General features: G+C 58.8%; 1 protein-coding gene across 1 annotated transcript; it reads left to right on the forward strand.

Moving 5' to 3' along the window:
* Positions 1-8,770: 8,770 nt before the first annotated feature.
* PRDM12 (PR/SET domain 12) lies at positions 8,771-16,811 on the forward strand. The gene is made up of 5 exons (XM_054848966.1): positions 8,771-8,984; positions 9,854-10,044; positions 11,021-11,176; positions 15,344-15,455; positions 16,429-16,811. Exons 1-5 carry the CDS (start codon positions 8,771-8,773, stop codon positions 16,809-16,811), a joined length of 1,056 nt encoding a protein of 351 aa, XP_054704941.1.
* Positions 16,812-17,197: the final 386 nt, after the last annotated feature.

Consider the following 17,197-nt stretch of genomic DNA (forward strand, 5'->3'; position numbering starts at 1 on the left):
CAGAAGCTGCTGTGGTGCCTCAAGCCAAGTCTGTGGTCTCTAAAGGAGGAACCGAGTCTCCTGCTCAGCTCTAGGCAAGTTTAATCCCCAAATAAAGTGGATTAAGTGCTGGCTGCATTAGGTTTTGTGACGGGGAGGGTTTTTCTGTCCCTTGGGCAGAAACTGGACATGGCAAGGAGCAGGGCAGGTCCCCAAGGCACTGCATAGGAGCCAGCACGTGGGCCATGTTTGGGGCTTGGGGGGCCATGAACAGCGGTGGGGATGGCCCAGCCTTTTCCTCCTCCTTGGGGACCACCAGCACCCGGCGCGGAGCCGTGCCTGGGTGTTGATCCCGGGGTCAGCGGGGAGCTCCCGCAAGGAGACCTTCAGTTTGGGGAATGCTCTGCCTGCGGACCGCGGCGTGTGGGGACAGAGGAACCGGAGTTAAGGGCCATCCCAGGTGAGTGCCCTGGCGGGATGTCCCCAGCCCCAAACCCTCTCCGGCTCGTGACCTCCCGCTCTTCCCTATCTTCTATAAATCGCGTCCCTTCCTTCAAGCACGGTCCCTTTCCTGAGCCCTTGGCGGAGGCACACGATGGCTTCGCTCCATCGCACTTCTCTTGAGCAGCGCATCTCTCACGGAAGGTGTGGACATCTCAGTCCCGTGGGACCTCCCGGGCTGTGCGGCACCCACCCCGCTCTTCGGGCACAGAGACTTATTTCTAAGTAGAAATTTATTGTGGTCCTTCTGCAAGCCATTTCTGAGCAGCAGCCTGAAAAAGCACATCACTAAAGCATCTCGTTGGGTTTACGATGACCCCGATGCTCTCCTGTGCTCTATATTGGGTGTGCCTGAACAGGCAAAGGCTATTTTGGGAGCAGAGGGGAGACTTTAAGATAGTCTAAAATACTTTCTTAAATTTTGCATGATTTGAGAATGAACTACATTATGGTCATTGCGAGTTAAACCGAAATGATTATTGAAAGAGACAAGCAGGCATGGGACTTTTTTTTTTTTCTTCTTCCCCAAGTATTAAATATTTAATTGCATTAGAACAACAGTATATTTACAGTAAGCTGGGTGGGTGACGGATGGCGTGGTCGGAGGAAGAGCTCGTGGTATTTAACTTGAGGCTTTTTGACACGATGTGGATGTTCGTGAGGTCCCACCTGTGCTGCTGCTCCTCCTGCAAACCCCCCTGGTTCATCTCACTCTCAGGAGGATTTTTGGGGCTGTTGGTGCTTGTAGGGTTGTGGCGTGGGGCGAGGAATCGGGATCTCATGGTGACAGGTTGTTCTGTGCAGATAAAGGTGTCGGTGTACCCTGTCAAGCAGCACAAGGGTGTTTTATTCTGTGTAAGGAGCTGTTTAGCCTTCATTTGGCTGGTTTGGAGGTTTTTTCCCTGGATTTGCTGTGAGTAGCAGCGGTACAGGATGCCCGTTGCAGACGGGGCATTTCTCTGCCCTCTTAGGGCTGCAAAAGACACAAAGGGAATTTTCCACAACTTTCCATGCTGGAAATCAGCAGAAACTGGGCACTAGGAAACTGCTTACAGGAGGGACACTGGAATTAGGTGACGTGAGGATGAGTTGAAATGGCCACAGCTCCCTGGCCCATTGACGAGAGGGGCCAGCAGCCCCTGGAGCCGAGGGCAGCGAGCGGGTGGGCACCGAGCCCCCATCCTTGTCTCGGCGTCACCTCAGCGGGTGCTGGAGATGGAGGGGGATGATGAGGAGGGGCCAGCCACCCCTGGGATGAGGAGAACAGGGTGCCCGGGTCCCCCCTGCCACCTCCCTCCAGGTCTGGGGCACCTGGTTTGAGGCAGGTGACCCAAAAGAACATCCCTGGGTTTGACGTGGGGCAGGTACCAACAGCCCCCACCAGATTATCTTCCCACTCTGCCCCTTATCACTTGAGGAAATCCTATTTCAAGGCCACTATAAAGAAGCCTCTGATCTTCGCAGAGGCCGGCTCGTTCCCCTTTAATCCCAGCTGGGCCGGGGTGCAGGTGCCGCGGTCCCGGGGGATTAGACAGTTCCTTCCCTTTGTGCGAGCCATCACTCACCGGCGGCCGTGCCCCGGCGAGCCGCACCGAACGGCGGGGCTCCTTGTTTGGGCCATTCACCAGGGAATATTAAACTTCACCGCCGTGGAGTCATTACATGGGGAGGCAGGGGCCGCTGCTCTGTTTGTTTTGGAGAGAATAGGGCCAGGAAAGGGCAGGAGCCGCGGGAGGGCTCGTCTCTCCCGCCTGCCTCCTCGGCCCTGCAGCCGGGGTCACCTGTCTGTGGGGCAGCTCCGCTCCTGGCACCCACCCGTGCCCTTCGCCACGGCCGGGCACAGCCCACGCTGCCTCCACCCTCTCCGGGCTGGTGTCTCGGTGCAGTCGCCAGCGTGGGTCCCAGTCTGGCTGCTGGAGATGCTGCTGCGGGAGAGACGGTGATGGGATGCAGGAGAGATGGCGGTGGGATGTGGCTGTCCCACCCCCAGGTCACGGCCAGAGCGGATGAAAAGGTGCAGAGATTTTCCTGCTTCTCCTGTCCAAATCCCTCCTCGTTCTCTCCAGCTCAGGGAGGAGCCTCTAAGGGCTGGGAGCACCTTTGGCTTCTACCCTGGGTGCAGACACCACCGAGATGAGGACAAGCCAGCGGGGGCTGTTCCCGGCCCCACAGCCTGGCCGCGGCTTCTCCGGGGCTCCCAGGGATCACCCGGCCACTTCGAGGAGGTTGAACCCCCCAGTGCCTCCTTCATCCCCAGCCAACACATTTGGTTGTGGGCAGCAAAACCATCGTGAGGTTATTTTACGCTCAGTGCTTCCCAGCAGCTCAGCGAGGGTCCCGCGGTGCTGGGGCTGCCTCGGCGAGGGCTGGCATCCAGCCGCCCCGTGCCACTGGCCCCTCTCACCGAGCCACAGCACCGTGCAGGCGGCCGAGGAGCTACTGCCGTGATTTGCCACAATCGTATTTCGTTTCGAGGCCGCCTGAGCCCTGCGAAGCAGTCGGACGCAGCCGGGAAGGTGATTTTTTTTTTTTTTTCCTCCCATGTTTGCTTTTGTGCACTGTGACCCCCTCACCAAAAATAATCCTGGAAATACTACTTTAAAAAAAAAAAGAAAGGGGGAAAAAAAAAAAAAGGCAAGAAAGCGAATGAGAGTGGAGGGGAGAGCACTCAGCATCTCTGCTCGGCTCCGCGGCCACCCGCAGAGTGAAATGGAGGCAAATAATGCCCTAAAGCTCCTTTTCTGAGCAGTGCAATCAGCCCGCCTGGTTCGGAGGGGCTGCAGTGCTCTGTGCTGGAGTGCTCTTTGGGGGGTCATGGCTTCACTGCACCAACACCCCCCACACACACACCTTGGAGCCACTCAACACCCGTGGGCACCGCTCAGGGGTACCCCGAATCCTTCCCTCTGCTCCTGACCCTGCCGGAGGAGAGCAGGGACAGACAGACAGCGCATGGTTTGGAGAGGGGTGAGGGTCCATTCGGCTCCATCCCGTGGATGTGGCACCTTGGGGACAGCCGCTCGCCTCTCTTGCCCCTGGGGAGGTGGCAGTGCACCCTTTGCACCACCCACCCATGTGTGCCTTGTGTTGGCACGGGGAGGGGGGATGCTGGGGGCTGCCCCAGAGCAAGGGGTGCACTCACGGGCACCCTCAGTGCCCCAGGCCAGCTGTGTGAAACACCCCACGCGATGGGGCAGGGGTGCTGCGTGAGCCCCCAGCGGGGCAGGTGGAGGTGCGGGGGGGGTGTCTCACACTATGAGGGGGGACACGGGGGCCAGCGAGGGACCCCATGCTGAGGCAGGGTGCAGCCAGCCCGCCAGACTCCCCATCCCAGGCTCACCCCAGGCATCGCCTCGTCCCCTTGTGCCTCCAGCTCCGGGGCGGCCGGCGGCGGCAATGGGAGCGTTCCCGGGGCCAGGTAACATTTGGGCGCATTCCCATAACCGAGTGCCGCCAACTGCCGCGGCGGCAGGGCCGGAGCCCCCTCTCCAGTGCCGCTGTTTGCTTTGCAGCCTCCTTAGCCCCTATTGAGGCTTTTCAGCTCCGGCCCCTTCAGGGGGTTTAAGTAGGTAAAACCTGAGGAAGAGGCTATTTTCCTCCCTCCCTTTTGAGCCCTGCCTTGTGCCCAAAAGGCCCCCTTGTTTCACGCGTGCCAGTCACCTGGCTGGGCCCCCAGCCCCTTTCTCTCCCAGCCTCCCCTTTCTTTCTCCTTTCTCTCTTTTGACTTTTCCAGGAGCCCTCGCTCTCCAAACGAGCTTCAGATTGGATCCAGATTGAGGTCCCTTTGTCTTTCAAGGGTTGTACTAAGCTAATTAAATGTGATCCCAACAAATAAATGCAGATCTCCCCATTACATTCAGGCCTGCCTTTCAGGCAGCATCGGGCGGCCCCTCGCCCCCGCCCGCTGCGCACAGGGTCCCCCTCATTGAGTCCTGGCCATTGAAAGCACTGCCAGGATTTCTTTTGTGCCGGGGGTCTCCGAGCCCTTTTTCCATCAGAAAAGACCCCCAAACAGCAGCTCGGCCTTTGTGAGTTTGCAAGCAAACGCCAAAGAAAAGCCCCCTGAATGCTTTAATAAATGACACATTTAGCAACTTCGGAGGCGCCTGGCTCCTGCGGCAGCCGCAGGGGTGCAATGATCCCTCCTGCCCTGGCTCCCCCGGCACCCGCAGGGGTGCAATGATCCCTCCTGCCCGCCCCCCCTTTCCCTCCAGCTCCCGGGGCATTTGCAGCCGGTGGAGGTGCAGGGGATGCGGCCGAAGCACCTGACCGCCTCGGCTCCCAGCCCGGCTCTCGCCGCCGTTCCCCCTTCCCGCGGCGCTCCGCGGGGCGCACGGGGCAGCTGATGGGGTCGGCCGATCGCGCCGCGCCGGCTTCGGGCACCAGGGCCCCGGACAGCCGGCAGGGCGCAGCGGGGCGGCCGGGGACGGGGAGCTTTTCCACTCGGATGCCGTATGTCCCTTCTCCTAGTATTAGCGCTGGCAAATCCAAAATCGCCTTTAATGACACACACCACCACCCCACCCCGGATTGGGAGCTGCGCTGGACTTTTCTCAGCTCAACTAATATCTTTTTAATGACTTTGGGAGGGGGCAGAGCCCGGCTCTGCCCTAGAGCCTGGATTGCTCCAAACAGATGTTGGGGCAGAGGGAGGGGGATGCTCTTCCCTGCCAGGGACTTTCTTCTAGAGTTCAAACGAGAGGGGAGCTTTCAATCACCGCTAAAAATGTATTTCTTCCCATTGAACAATGGGCTCCTTTCTGCGCCCGGAGGGACTCGGCTGCGATCGCGTTTCTGCCGCCGGAGAGGAGAACCCTCCGGTTTTAGGTCAGGAAAACTCAGCTCCCAAAAGGGCTCTTCCTTGCGCCGGTTGTTTCGTAGCTCCGCATCCCGTGTGTCTTCACCCCCCCCCAACAGAAAAAAAAAAAATTCGTAATAACGAAGAAATAATAATTTCGCGGCTGCAGCCGGTCCCCCGCCACACACAGGAGCCGCCCGGAGATTTTTGCGGTAAAGCCGGGCGGTTTGCAGGGTTAGAGAAACGAATATCGGCTGCCACCGGCCCGGGGCAGCGGCGGCTCCGCGCCCCTGCGCGCCCGCGGAGGCAGCGCCCGCGCCGGCTCCATCCCCGGCGCGTCCGTCAGCGGCGGCCCCACAAGAGTTAAATTTTAAAGCAAATCAAATTCCCATTGGCCACTGTATATTATCTCAGCAGTCTTCATTTGATACCTCTTTAATACAGAAAGGAGCTTTTCAAACCCCTTTTCTCTCTTTTCTCCCCGCCACTCTTTAAGAGCAATAAATGTTCAACTGCAATAACTATAAATCAATCTCCGCTCTGTTCAAATCCTATTCATGCGAAGGGCTGGAAGAGGGGAGAGAGCTCCCCCCTCCCCCCCGCCCCCCAAAAAGCAGCTGCTGGGCTCTAATCTCCTTTCTTGCACTGTCATTCACCCTCATTTTTCCTCCATCACCCCATCCCTGCAATCTTTTCTTGTTTTGCTTTTCTTTTCTCTCTTTGCTGCATTATGATCCCATGTCTCCCCTCATCAGACCCCAACCTTGTCCAGATCCTGACCATCCCCTTGTAGGCTGTGAAAGAAAAGAAGAGTCCATGGATGTCAAATTGGTCTCAAAAAGACCATGAAAGATTGATTTGCTCCACTTTTCTTCTGCCTGACATTATTTCTGAGGGTCCTGAATGGGAAACCAGAAAGTCTGGGACTGGAATAAAGATGTTCTCTCTGTAAGGGGGAGACGGGGGGGAAAAATGCCCATTTACTCCTGGCCCATCAACCCTGCAAAACAGAGCAAAAGAAAAGAGGACTGTGGCTATTCAAAGTCAGACCAATATGTACACCTCCCAACAATATGCCAATATACTGAGGGCTTCTCTATTAACACCCATGAATATTAAAGTGCTCACTAAACGCTCAGAAGGAACTTTGGGAATATACACATGAAAATACAAGCAGCATTGTGCGGGGCTCAGAACAATGGGGCGGCGATAATGGCCCTTCTCTATTAACAGCCATGAATATTAAACTTGTTTCCTCTTAAATGTTAAAAAGGAGGGATAGCTGCGATATTAAAAAAAAAAGAGAAACGACGTGGCGCGGGGGCGGGGGGGCACACACCAAAGCACCTTCCTAGGACCGGGAAGGAGCTTTGGGAAACAGCTGGGGATATTTAAAACCACGCAGAAAATGGAAGGATTTTTGGTTTTTTTCCACACACACCCCCCCTCCGAGCCCCCCGCAGCCGGGACCGGGGCTGCAGCACAGCCCGCACGGGAGCCGCAGGGTTTTTAAGAGCATCTATTTTTTTTTTTTTGTTGGTTGGTTGGTTTTTTTGTTTGTCCTGGGATAACTTGAGGGTTGATGTGTTTCCCTGGGAAAAAAAAAAAAAAAAAAAAAAAGGCAATCCGAGGGGATCGCTTGCCTCGGCGGCCGGAGGAAGACCTGTGTTGTGAAAGCTTTCCACCTGATGCGTTATATTTAGCAAAGCTGGAATATTCACACGCCACGTCGGCTGACGGCTCCTATATAGCCAAAGTCCAGAAAAACAAAATAGACTTAATTTTACATACATTAAGACCCAAACCAAACCCTAGCAGGTTATTAACCTCCCCTTTCTAGGGCAGCGCTGCCTCTCTCCGGGCAAACACCCTCAGTAACCGCAGGTTTGGGTTGATTCCTGACATTCGTGCTTCTTCTTGATTGGGTTAATAGAAATAATTGCACCTGGGTTGTAACATCATTTTCGCCAGGCAGCCCTGCCAAGGGGAAAAAAACCTCCCGACAGCCTCACCCTATAAAATACCCACCCGTGGGCTGGGGTGAGGGGATTGGGGGAAACGTTTGGCTGTGCCCAGCTCCTTCTCCGGGTACGGTTTGGATTCAGCGGGGCTGCCCGGGGGTTTGGAGTGCAGGAGCCGGCCTTTGAGTGCTTGAGGAATTTGGGGGCCCATCCTTCTTCCCCACCCCCACTAGCCCAGCCCTTTACAGCCCCTCGTCCCCATGAAAATCAAAAGAACAAGGCTAAGGAGAGGGCTCTAAGCTCCGACACAGCAGGATTGGGTTTAAATCCAGGAAAGGTTTAACCCTTTGCTGAGCCGGCAAAGCTGCGGACCCGGAGGGAGGGGAGCACTGAATTTGTGGGGACCCCTCTGGTGCCACCTTCCTGGGGGACAGGGGTAGCTGCGGGGCTCCGGGAGCTCCGCGGGACGGGGATGGCGTGGGCACCGTGGCCAGCCGAGGAGTATTTTTAGGTGTGGAGATGGGGATGCTGCGGCGGCAAAGTCTCAGAGATGCTGCAGCCCCCCGCCCCCCGAGGTGCGGTCCGGCCCTGGGGGGGACACGGTAGGACACGGTTGCCATTGCGGGGAGGTGGGAGATCCACTGCGGTCCCTTTCGCCCGTGGGCACAATTCCCAGCCCTTTCCACCTTCCCCTGGGAAATGCACCGGGGATTGCGGGTTTGGGGACCTGCCGGGCTGGAGGCTGCAGCCGGGCGAGCCTGGCCCTGGGTGCAAGCGGGGATCAGCCCCGAGGGCGCGTATTTCCCCACTGTGTGCTTGGGGACCCTCCCCGGAGTTTGGGGGGGACAGCGCCGGCTCTTCTCGGGGCCGCCGGTACCGACCTGCCGGGCCGAGGATGCGGGGGGGGAGGAGCGGGGAGTCGCGGCGGCTCGTTCACCCGGGGCCGCGGGGGTCAAACGCTGCCGAGCAGCGGGGGCTGCCGGCGTCGGGGCCGCCGATTTCGTTGTAGAGCGCAACGGCCCCAAAATGCCGTGTTTCACCCCCAAAACGAGCGCGGGGGCTGTGCGGGGAGCCTGGCCGTGCCCGAGGGTGCGCCCCGTCCGTGGGGCACCGGCGTGGCCATTTCTGCCGGTTTGTTGCTCTTTCGCCGTGCCCGGCTGCCAGCCGGGGGCAAATGCCCGGGTTTGCCTTTGCCTGGGCCGGGGGCTGAGCAGGTGCGTGTGTATTTATGTGTGTGTGTGTGTGTATGTGTGTATGTATGTATGTATGTATGTATAAGTGTGTGCGCGCTCGCCGTGTCCCTCCCTCCAGCCACCCCACCCCCGGGGAGGGGAGGGAAGGGGGGGGGGCTCCGACGGCTCGCCTCGCTCCGGCAGCCCCAGTCTCTCTGCCAACGTCAGGGAGGTCATTAATAACCAATTAGGAGGGTCAATGAAGCTCATATATAGCCGGGCGGGAGCCGCCGAGCGGCACGGAGCCCGGCCCGCCGCCCGCGCCCCGCCGAGCCCGGCCCGCCCGCCGCCTCGCCCCCATGATGGGCTCGGTGCTGCCCGCCGAAGCCCTGGTGCTCAAGCCCGGGCTGAAGCCTCAGGGGCTCTCGCTGGCCGAGGTGATCACCTCCGACATCCTGCACAGCTTCCTCTACGGCCGCTGGAGAAACGTCCTGGGCGAGCAGCTCTTCGAGGAGAAGAGCAGCCCCAAGACCGCCTTCACGGCCGAGGTCCTGGCTCAGTCCTTCTCCGGAGGTGAGTGGCGGCACCGGACACCCCCGGACCCCCCCACGGTCCCTGGGACGGGCCCCCGGTGCCCGGCGGCGGGATGCGGCTCCCGGTGCTCCGCTCTCCCCAGGCGTGTAATAGCAGTTGACTGGGGAAGAAGGGCTTTAAATTCATTTGGTTAACTTGGGCTTGACCTGAGAAAGTTCCCACTTAAACCGCGGGCTGGGGAGGGGGCCGGGGGTGGGGGGCCGGGGCCGCCCCGCATTCAGCCGCCCGGGACAATATCTTTTCTCTCGCCCCGGCATTGCCGGGGCGTCCCGGCTCCCTTTTCCCCCTCTCGGATTTCTGTTCCTCTCTTAATTTACCATGAAGGCTAATTCCATTTCCATTCACGATATGTCAACCATCTCATCTCCCCATTTTGTAAGAGGAATTCCTGGGCCCTTTTAAACAAGCCCTTGCGCCATTCAGGCACAATGTACCGCTACAGCATTCCTAAAGGACTAATGAATTTAGAATTAGCAATTTCTTTCTAGTTGAGTTTAATGAATGCAGATCACTTTAACAGCATGACAAATTGCTGGATGGGCCGAAATAGACACCATTTAACCCCCTTTCTCAGCCCCGCTCCCTCGCCCAGCCCGGGCTGCTTTTCCCAGGTACCTCCTCAATGCCCCGGGGGGGACCTTGTACCGCTTTGTAGGAGCCCGGTTGGGCGTTTACAAGGCTCAGACCCGGGATTTGGGCTGGTTCGGGGAGGGGTCCCCGCTGTCCCCCTCCCCGGGCACTCCGGCGCGCCCCCGGCCCTTCCCCGCAGCCAGCCCGGGCAGCGGTGGGGCGGGAGGGGGGTGGAAGGCGGCGGGTCCCTTTTCCGAGCCCTCTCCCGCCGCCCGCAGAGGTGCAGAAGCTCTCCAGCCTGGTGCTGCCGTCGGAAGTGATCATCGCCCAGAGCTCCATCCCCGGGGAAGGGCTCGGCATCTTCTCCAAGACCTGGATCAAGGCTGGCACCGAGATGGGACCGTTCACGGGCAGGGTCATCTCGCCGGAGCACGTGGACTTGTGCAAGAACAACAACCTCATGTGGGAGGTAATGACACGCACCCCCGCCCTGTACCCCCAGCCCCGGCTGGCCTGGGGAGAGGCAGGAACGAGGTGCTGGGGCCCGGGAGCTTTGTCCTGTGCGTGTGTGCTGCCAGGCACCCTCCCCCTGCCTCAGTTTCCCCGTTCACGCAAAGATCTGGCTTCCTCCAGGGCAGGAGAAGGGCAAGGCTCCTTCAGCCCTCAGGGTGCAGCCAGCTCTTGAAGCCCCGAAACACCATTGCTTGTGTCCCATACAGCAGGATCGTGCCCTGCCCTTCACCTGGCTGGCAGCTGCCTGCACCACGCATGGCAGGCAAAACCAGCTCTGCCTGGTCCCTGCTTTGTCCCAGCCCCGGAGCAGTTAACCATGAGTGAAGCTGTGGGGTTTAGGGGGATCTGAGCTGCCAGAACATCGCGCATTAATGCCCAGCTAGTAGAGGGGGTTTTATTTTTTTTGTTTCACTCTCAGACTTGTACTTTTTAATTATTATTTATTACTATAATTTTATGCCTAATAGAATTTTGCCTCACCTTTCCTGCTGCCCTGCAAAGCATCTTCCCCTGAGGGCCAGGTCTGGCAGGCACCTTCCTCCTCCACCCAGGGATGCTCCTGCAGGCAGCTGCAGGACGCCGAGTAGCCCCTTTGGGGCCGAGCTGCTGGTGGGCTCTGCCAAGAACGGGCATTGAGGCAGGGAGCTGGGTTATTTGGGTGAGCGTGGGCTGGTGGGGCCAGCCGTGCCACCCAGTGAGAGCAGGGCACCCTTCCTCAGCCCTGCTGCGGATGCGCAGTCCAGCACCATGAGCGGGAAGGGTTCGGCCATCTCCCATCTGCAGGCAGCAGCTGCCGGCAGGGTCTCAGCCCCGAGGCTGTGCTGCCTTTGAGCTTGTCCCCAGCCAGGGACTTCATCCCAGCGGCAGGAGGTGGAGGGGCTTGGTCCGTTGTGGGCAGCACTGCTACCAGCCGCTCTCTCTCCCCCTCCCAGGTCTTCAACGAAGATGGCACGGTGAGGTACTTCATCGATGCCAGCCAGGAGGACCACCGCAGCTGGATGACCTACATCAAATGTGCCCGGAATGAGCAGGAGCAGAACCTGGAGGTGGTCCAGATCGGGAACAGCATCTTCTACAAGGCCATTGAGGTAAGTGGGGCCAGGAGGCAGCTGGGCAGCTGCAGGAGGGAGCAGGATGCTGGGACCCCCCACCCCACAGACCCTCCCTTGTCCTTTGGGCCATTGCTGGGGTGACTGTGGGAGCACAGGGTGGCTTTGCCATCCCTGGCACCCAGATCCCTGGGAAAGGCCATTGCAAGGGGTTCAGGGAGACCCCAGGGAGCAGGGAGTGGCCTTTCTCCTCTCTGTCCCCTTTCGGTGGGCTCGTGGGGTGACGTGTGCTGGTCAAAGGCAGAGCAAATGCTGCCCAAGCTTGTTTTGGGGTGTAAAGCATGAAAATAGCTGCACTCCTGGCCCAACCAGGGCTTTGGGCAGGAGAGGGGTTTTGATGCTTTCTTGGAAAATGGGATTTTGTGCAGAACCTGCTTCTCTGTAGCAGGGGAAGTTTGGGGGTTTCTGTGAAACCCAGGTGCAGAGTACAAGCTGTGCCTGACTCCGTGCAGCTTTTGTCCGGGGGCTCACAGTGGCTCTGGCTATAAACGGAGTGTGAGAACGGGATCGGGGCTGCCGGAGCCGGACAGGGAGCTGCAGAGCGGGCAGGGTGCGGCACTGGCGCAGCCGTGCCTCGGGCTGTCTGCAGCAGGGCTGTGGGGAAGGGACTCATCCTGCCCGGCTCATCCATGCGCTCCCGTACAAAGCACTGGTGGGGAAGCAGGGGCAGGTGCTGGGCCCCAGGGCACAGCCTGCTGTGCTGCGGGGTGAAGGCTGGAGGTACCCCCATCCCACATCTCCCTCTGGAAGGTGCTGGGGTGGAGGTTGGTGTCCAGCTCCCCGGCAGCATTGATGCTCTGTGCGTACAAGTCGCACAGTGCCAGTGGTGTGACGGCGGGGACCAGCCCCGCTTGTGTGCAGTGTCCCCGCGACCCGATGCTGTTGCAGGTGGAGGAAGGTGGTAGCCCACCAAGGTGTCCCTGTGCAGCTGCTTCAGCTTAGAGACGCGAGAGGGAACATCTCCCATTCCTCCCCAGACCAGCACTCTGGGACTGTCCCTCTCCAGCATCAGCTCCGGAGCCTCGCACGCTCCGGAGCCTCGCACGCTCAGGAGCGTGGGCTGCCGCAGCTGCTCGCAGCTGGGAGAGGGTCTGAGCTGGGAAAGAGCACGAGTCCCCGCTGGTTCCGTGGGAGCTCCCCGGAGCTGTCTGGGCTCCTGCGCTGGCTTACAGAGAAGCAGATGCTCAAATGCTCCATGGCATAGGACCGTGGCTCAATCCTGCACTGAGCTGGCATCAGGGCTGGGTTTGGGATTGCCGCAGTGGGATGGGAAAGGCGAGTGAGCGGGTAAGAAGAGAACGGGTATTTTCTCTGCTGCAGGAGAGTCCTGCGTGTCTCCTCTGGGCTCTTGCAGCACCGCGTGGGGAGAGGCGGCGGAGCCCTAAGTGCTTCTGTCCTGCTCCCCCCATCCTGGACACCCCTCCATAGGCTTCAGCTGTACCTGGTTTTAAGACCTGATATTCTCGTGGGCAGCTGTGCCTGTTATGACAGCAACTTAATTGTTTTTTATTAGTGTTCTTAAATTATGGAAAGAAGTAAAATAATTCCAGGTAGCCATGGTGTAGTTAGGAATACAGCTGCGTTTCTCACACCTTGTGCATGCACAGATGATGGGGCAGGTGAGCTGATATTCGGGTAGGTGCATGTAGAAGCCCTGTACAGTCAATCTTCAGGTTTGCTCCCGGGGATGAAGCAGAGAGTGCCAGAGCAGGATGAGTTTAATTCCCTCAGCACAAGCATCAAAGTCGAAATGTTGAGAGTGCTGAACCTCGAGCGACGGGGCAGTGAAGGTGGGGATGAAGGGTGCTTGCTGTCATGCTGCGGCGTACTCCCCAGGCATGGGTCCCTCCGTGCTGGGAGGAGCAGAAGGGGCCAGGGCTTTCCGTGTGAGAATGCGAGGAAGGGGGGAGTATGGAGTGTGCGAGGAGCTGGGTCACAACTGGGCACGACAGGTCGAGGATCTGCATCTTTCATGGGGCTCCCTATTTCCACTTGTGCAGCGTGCCTGCAGACACGTGTGCGTGCACACACACACGCAGTCCAAAACCAATCGCTTACTCAAACTCATTGGGGTTTATGCGCCCAACGGGAAAAGGAAAAGCAAGAGAGGATTTTCCTTTTGTGGTTTCTTTCCGCTCGTCAGTCCCCTAGCGCAGAGTCATGGGTGCACAAACTCAGCATCTCGGACCCGAGCGAGCTCCCCGCTTGTTACCCACCGCTCCTGCCTTGTCGTCTTCCTCACCACAAATCCTGGACCGGGAGTGTGGCATCAGCCTGAGACCAGCTGGAACAGCTCAGTCTCGGGCAGGATACGCAAACACTGATCTGATTTTAGCGGTGCCCTCCCTCAGCAGTGCGTGTGTCCGTGCACGGGCACCGGCCTCCTGCCCTGCGCCATCCCCTCCCCAGTGGGCACCCCGAGCTCCCTGGCTCCTGTCGCTCTGCACCCACCTCTGCTGCACCACGACTCCAGCACAATATCTCTTAGGATGCCTTTCTCACCTACCCACCACAAAATCAGATTTATTGGGTGCCTTTTTCATTATATGCCTTTAATATTTTCACGTGTTTGCCCACTCCTGCCCTTACTTGCTAGTTTGTTTTTCCCATCCTCTTCATCAGCAATTTCAAGTTGCCGCTGCTGGAAAATAAAGGGAGGGCAGCAAGTTTTGGCATTTGATGCAAAGGCCACAAGATTCCTGGGGGGCATTTTAAATTGTTTTGGAGTGTATGCACATGGGTGCTCACCCACTCTGGCATACGTGCACCAGCTCCAGCAGAACATAACCATGCATGCACTCATGCAATGCGTTTTATCCTTTTGGTGCTATTTCATTCTATTTGCTTGTATTAAAAAGAACTCATTTTCCGCTAAGAGAAAATGACACCCAGAAACCGCACCAATCTGTGGTGCGAAATACTATTGGCTTCCCCCGCTTCCCAAATTCCTACTCTGCAGCCCCAGTGAGGTCTTTATGCAGACAGACACTTAAACATACAAAGTCAAATTCCCACTGCTTTTGGGTGTTCAAAATCAGGTATGTTTTCAGCACTCGGGTGATCTAACTAATCATCTGTGTTTCAGGTGGATGATGCTTTTCTTGGATTACTCTGTGTATGGAGAGCTGTCCTCTGAAACAGGGGACTTTCCCATTTCTAAATTAGGTTTTTAACACTAGGGAACTGCAAAGGAAAAATACGTGTATTTTTTTATGAAGTGATGTTGTTATTAGTGTTGCCTGAAGCAGCTGCTCTGGTGTGAGAGCATCTGTCTTCCCAGCCACGGCTGCTGCACATCGGGAGGCTTGAACAGTGTTTCCTGGCTGCTCGTTCCGGCCACCCTGGCAGTGCAGAACCACAACGGGGGAAGCAGAAGTGCCATCATTTCAGGGAAACAGGAGTGTGCGTGGTGCAGAAGCCCTTCCCTGGCGCTGTAGATCTCCTTGGGCTGCCGTATGCACCGTGGCTTTGGTGTGGGATGTAGGCAGTGTCTTGCACCCGAGCCACGCTGTCCGATAGCACACCCCGAGCTCTCCTCTGATCCCCGGGCTGACAAGCCCACCACTGGCACATCTGCATTTCCACCTCCTAAAATAAGCCCCAGCAGGGTCGGGTGGGAGACGCTGCCTGTGCCCTACAGCAGGAGGGTGCTGATGGCTCTGTCCAGGGCTGAAACGCTCTGCAGAAGCGCGGAGCCGGGGCTCCATGTCATGGCTCCCTGCTTTGGTCTCTGTCACTTGTGCCTTGCTGCAGTTCATGGCTCATTTCTCTGTGTGCCGCCGTGTTCTCGTCTTCCCGAGCTGCAGGGACCTCTGGGTCCTTCACTCCAGGGACCCCAGCTCTGTGCGCTGTGTAGCTGCGTATTTGCCTGTCACACTGTTTGTGGCCCAGCCTGGGGGAGACCCCGGTGCAGGTTTGTGCCGGTGGCGGATGGTGCTGAGCCGTGCCATCGCCCCCGGCGCCGCAGCCAGGGCTGCGCTGTGCCTGCCTGGGGGGTGCTGGGCACCGCTGGCAGGTCCCAGATGGCAGCAGGGTCTCGCAGGACATGAGGTATGGCCAGCGTAGGTCTGAAGCGACTGGCCGAGGATGCACGGGGAGCTATTCACCGTCCCCTCCCAACACCCTGGTCTATATTTCTCTTTTTAGATGATTCCTCCAGACCAAGAGCTCCTGGTCTGGTACGGGAACTCCCATAACACCTTCCTGGGCATCCCGGGTGTGCCGGGGCTGGAAGAGGAGCAGAAGAAGAACAAACATGGTAAGTAACATTGGAAAGAGCTGTGGTGCAGCGTCCCTGCCCGTTCTCCGTTCACCCTGTCCCCAGCTCTGAGGCCACAGGGTGGGCATTGGGGCAGGGACATCCCATGGGATATGTCAGATCCCCCAACTCTCTGGGGACAAACACAGGGACTGCGAGACAGATCCATACGGCTTGAGCAGGCCCTCAGTAATTTGGGGGGTTGCCTCCAGGCCAGTTTGCCCACGGCTATTGCTGGTGTGGTGGCCAGCAGTCGCTGCCAGACCCAGCCAGGCAGGGAGGAGCAGGGCAGATGGCGAGTGGGAGGAAGGCAGCCCCAACGCACTGCGAAGCACCGAGTGGATGCAGCTGCCTACGTCCCTGCTCTGCATTTAACAGATCTTTCCCCAAATCGCCATCGCAGGAGGCTTTTCTCTCCCCAGGATTCTGCTCTCTGCTTGTCTTGGTGGTTTCTCGAGATGTTCCTCCATGGGCAGGCAGCAGAGCTCTCGGGCACTTTTGAGGGTTCAGAGCCAGACCCCATCTGTGCTCCCCAGCGCTGCTCCGAGAGCGCCAGGCTGGAGCCCCGTGGAGCAGGGGGAGAAGCTGGGACCAGCACAGGGACAGGGTGCTGCTGCTGGAGGGAGCATCACCCCATGCAAATGGTTCCTGCGCTCGCCCCTTCCAGCTCTGCTTGCAGCCCAGGGAGGGGAAAAGCCCTTTTTGTGCCTGTCTATAGGGCAGACAGGTCAGCTTGAGGGTTCCCCTCCACCTAAATATGGGGGAGCCCGTTCCCAGCTCTGGCCCTATCCCAAAGCCCTAAGTGCCAGCCTGCGACCCCGCTCTGCCCGGGATGGTGTAGATGTCTGCTCATGGGCATCCTCGGTGGGCAGCGGAGCCAGTGAGGGGCGCGGGGTGGTTATTTAGTGCCCTTGGGGGTTCGGGTGAGCTGCCGTGCTGGAGGGCAGAGCCTGACCGTCCCTGTTGTCCCCAGAGGACTTCCACGCGGTGGAGACGGGGGCCAGCACAACAGGGCGCATGCGCTGCGTCATCTGCCACCGCGGCTTCAACTCCCGCAGCAACCTGCGCTCCCACATGCGCATCCACACCCTGGACAAGCCCTTCGTCTGCCGCTTCTGCAACCGCCGCTTCAGCCAGTCCTCCACCCTCCGCAACCACGTCCGCTTGCACACCGGCGAGCGTCCCTACAAGTGCCAGGTTTGCCAAAGTGCCTACTCCCAGCTCGCCGGGCTGCGGGCACACCAGAAAAGCGCTCGCCATCGGCCCCCCAACGCCTCCCTGCAGGCTCACTCGCCGGCCCTGCCTGTGCCCCATCCTGCCTCCCTGGCCCATCACATCCCCACCATGGTGCTGTGAAGCCCCGGCGCGGCAGCGGGTTTTCGGACAGCAAAGACTGGCACTGAAACATGCAATGAATTGGGGGGGGAGGGGGGGGTGTTGGCCCTTGGCAGAGCTGGGGGGCGGAGGCAGGGCTGCTTTGTGTGTTGAAGGGGGGTGTCGGTTTATTTTTGGAGCATCACTGTTTGCATGGGGTTTGGCAGGCTGTTCGGTGAGTGAGGGGACCCCCCCCCAGCTCTGCAAAGTGCTGGCGCAGCTGCACCGTGCGGGATCCTCCCCAGGGAGATGCGGGGTGGGGTGCTGGTCCCTGGGGTGGGCAGGGGGAGAGGGGTGAAGGGACACAGCAGGATGTCCTGCCTGGGTTTGCTGGTACACTGGGGAAAGGAGCCCAAAAACTGGGCCTG

Source organism: Grus americana, chromosome 20 (genome assembly GCF_028858705.1).
Source record: "Grus americana isolate bGruAme1 chromosome 20, bGruAme1.mat, whole genome shotgun sequence".
Lineage (NCBI taxonomy): Eukaryota > Metazoa > Chordata > Aves > Gruiformes > Gruidae > Grus > Grus americana.

Bases quoted from the DNA above. Each gene is read 5' to 3' on its own strand.
- PRDM12 (XM_054848966.1), top strand. From the start codon at position 8,771: ATGATGGGCTCGGTGCTGCCCGCCGAAGCCCTGGTGCTCAAGCCCGGG. The intron at 11,177-15,343 runs GTAAGTGGGGCC...TTCTCTTTTTAG, and splicing joins TCTTCTACAAGGCCATTGAG to ATGATTCCTCCAGACCAAGA. The intron at 15,456-16,428 runs GTAAGTAACATT...TGTTGTCCCCAG, and splicing joins GCAGAAGAAGAACAAACATG to AGGACTTCCACGCGGTGGAG.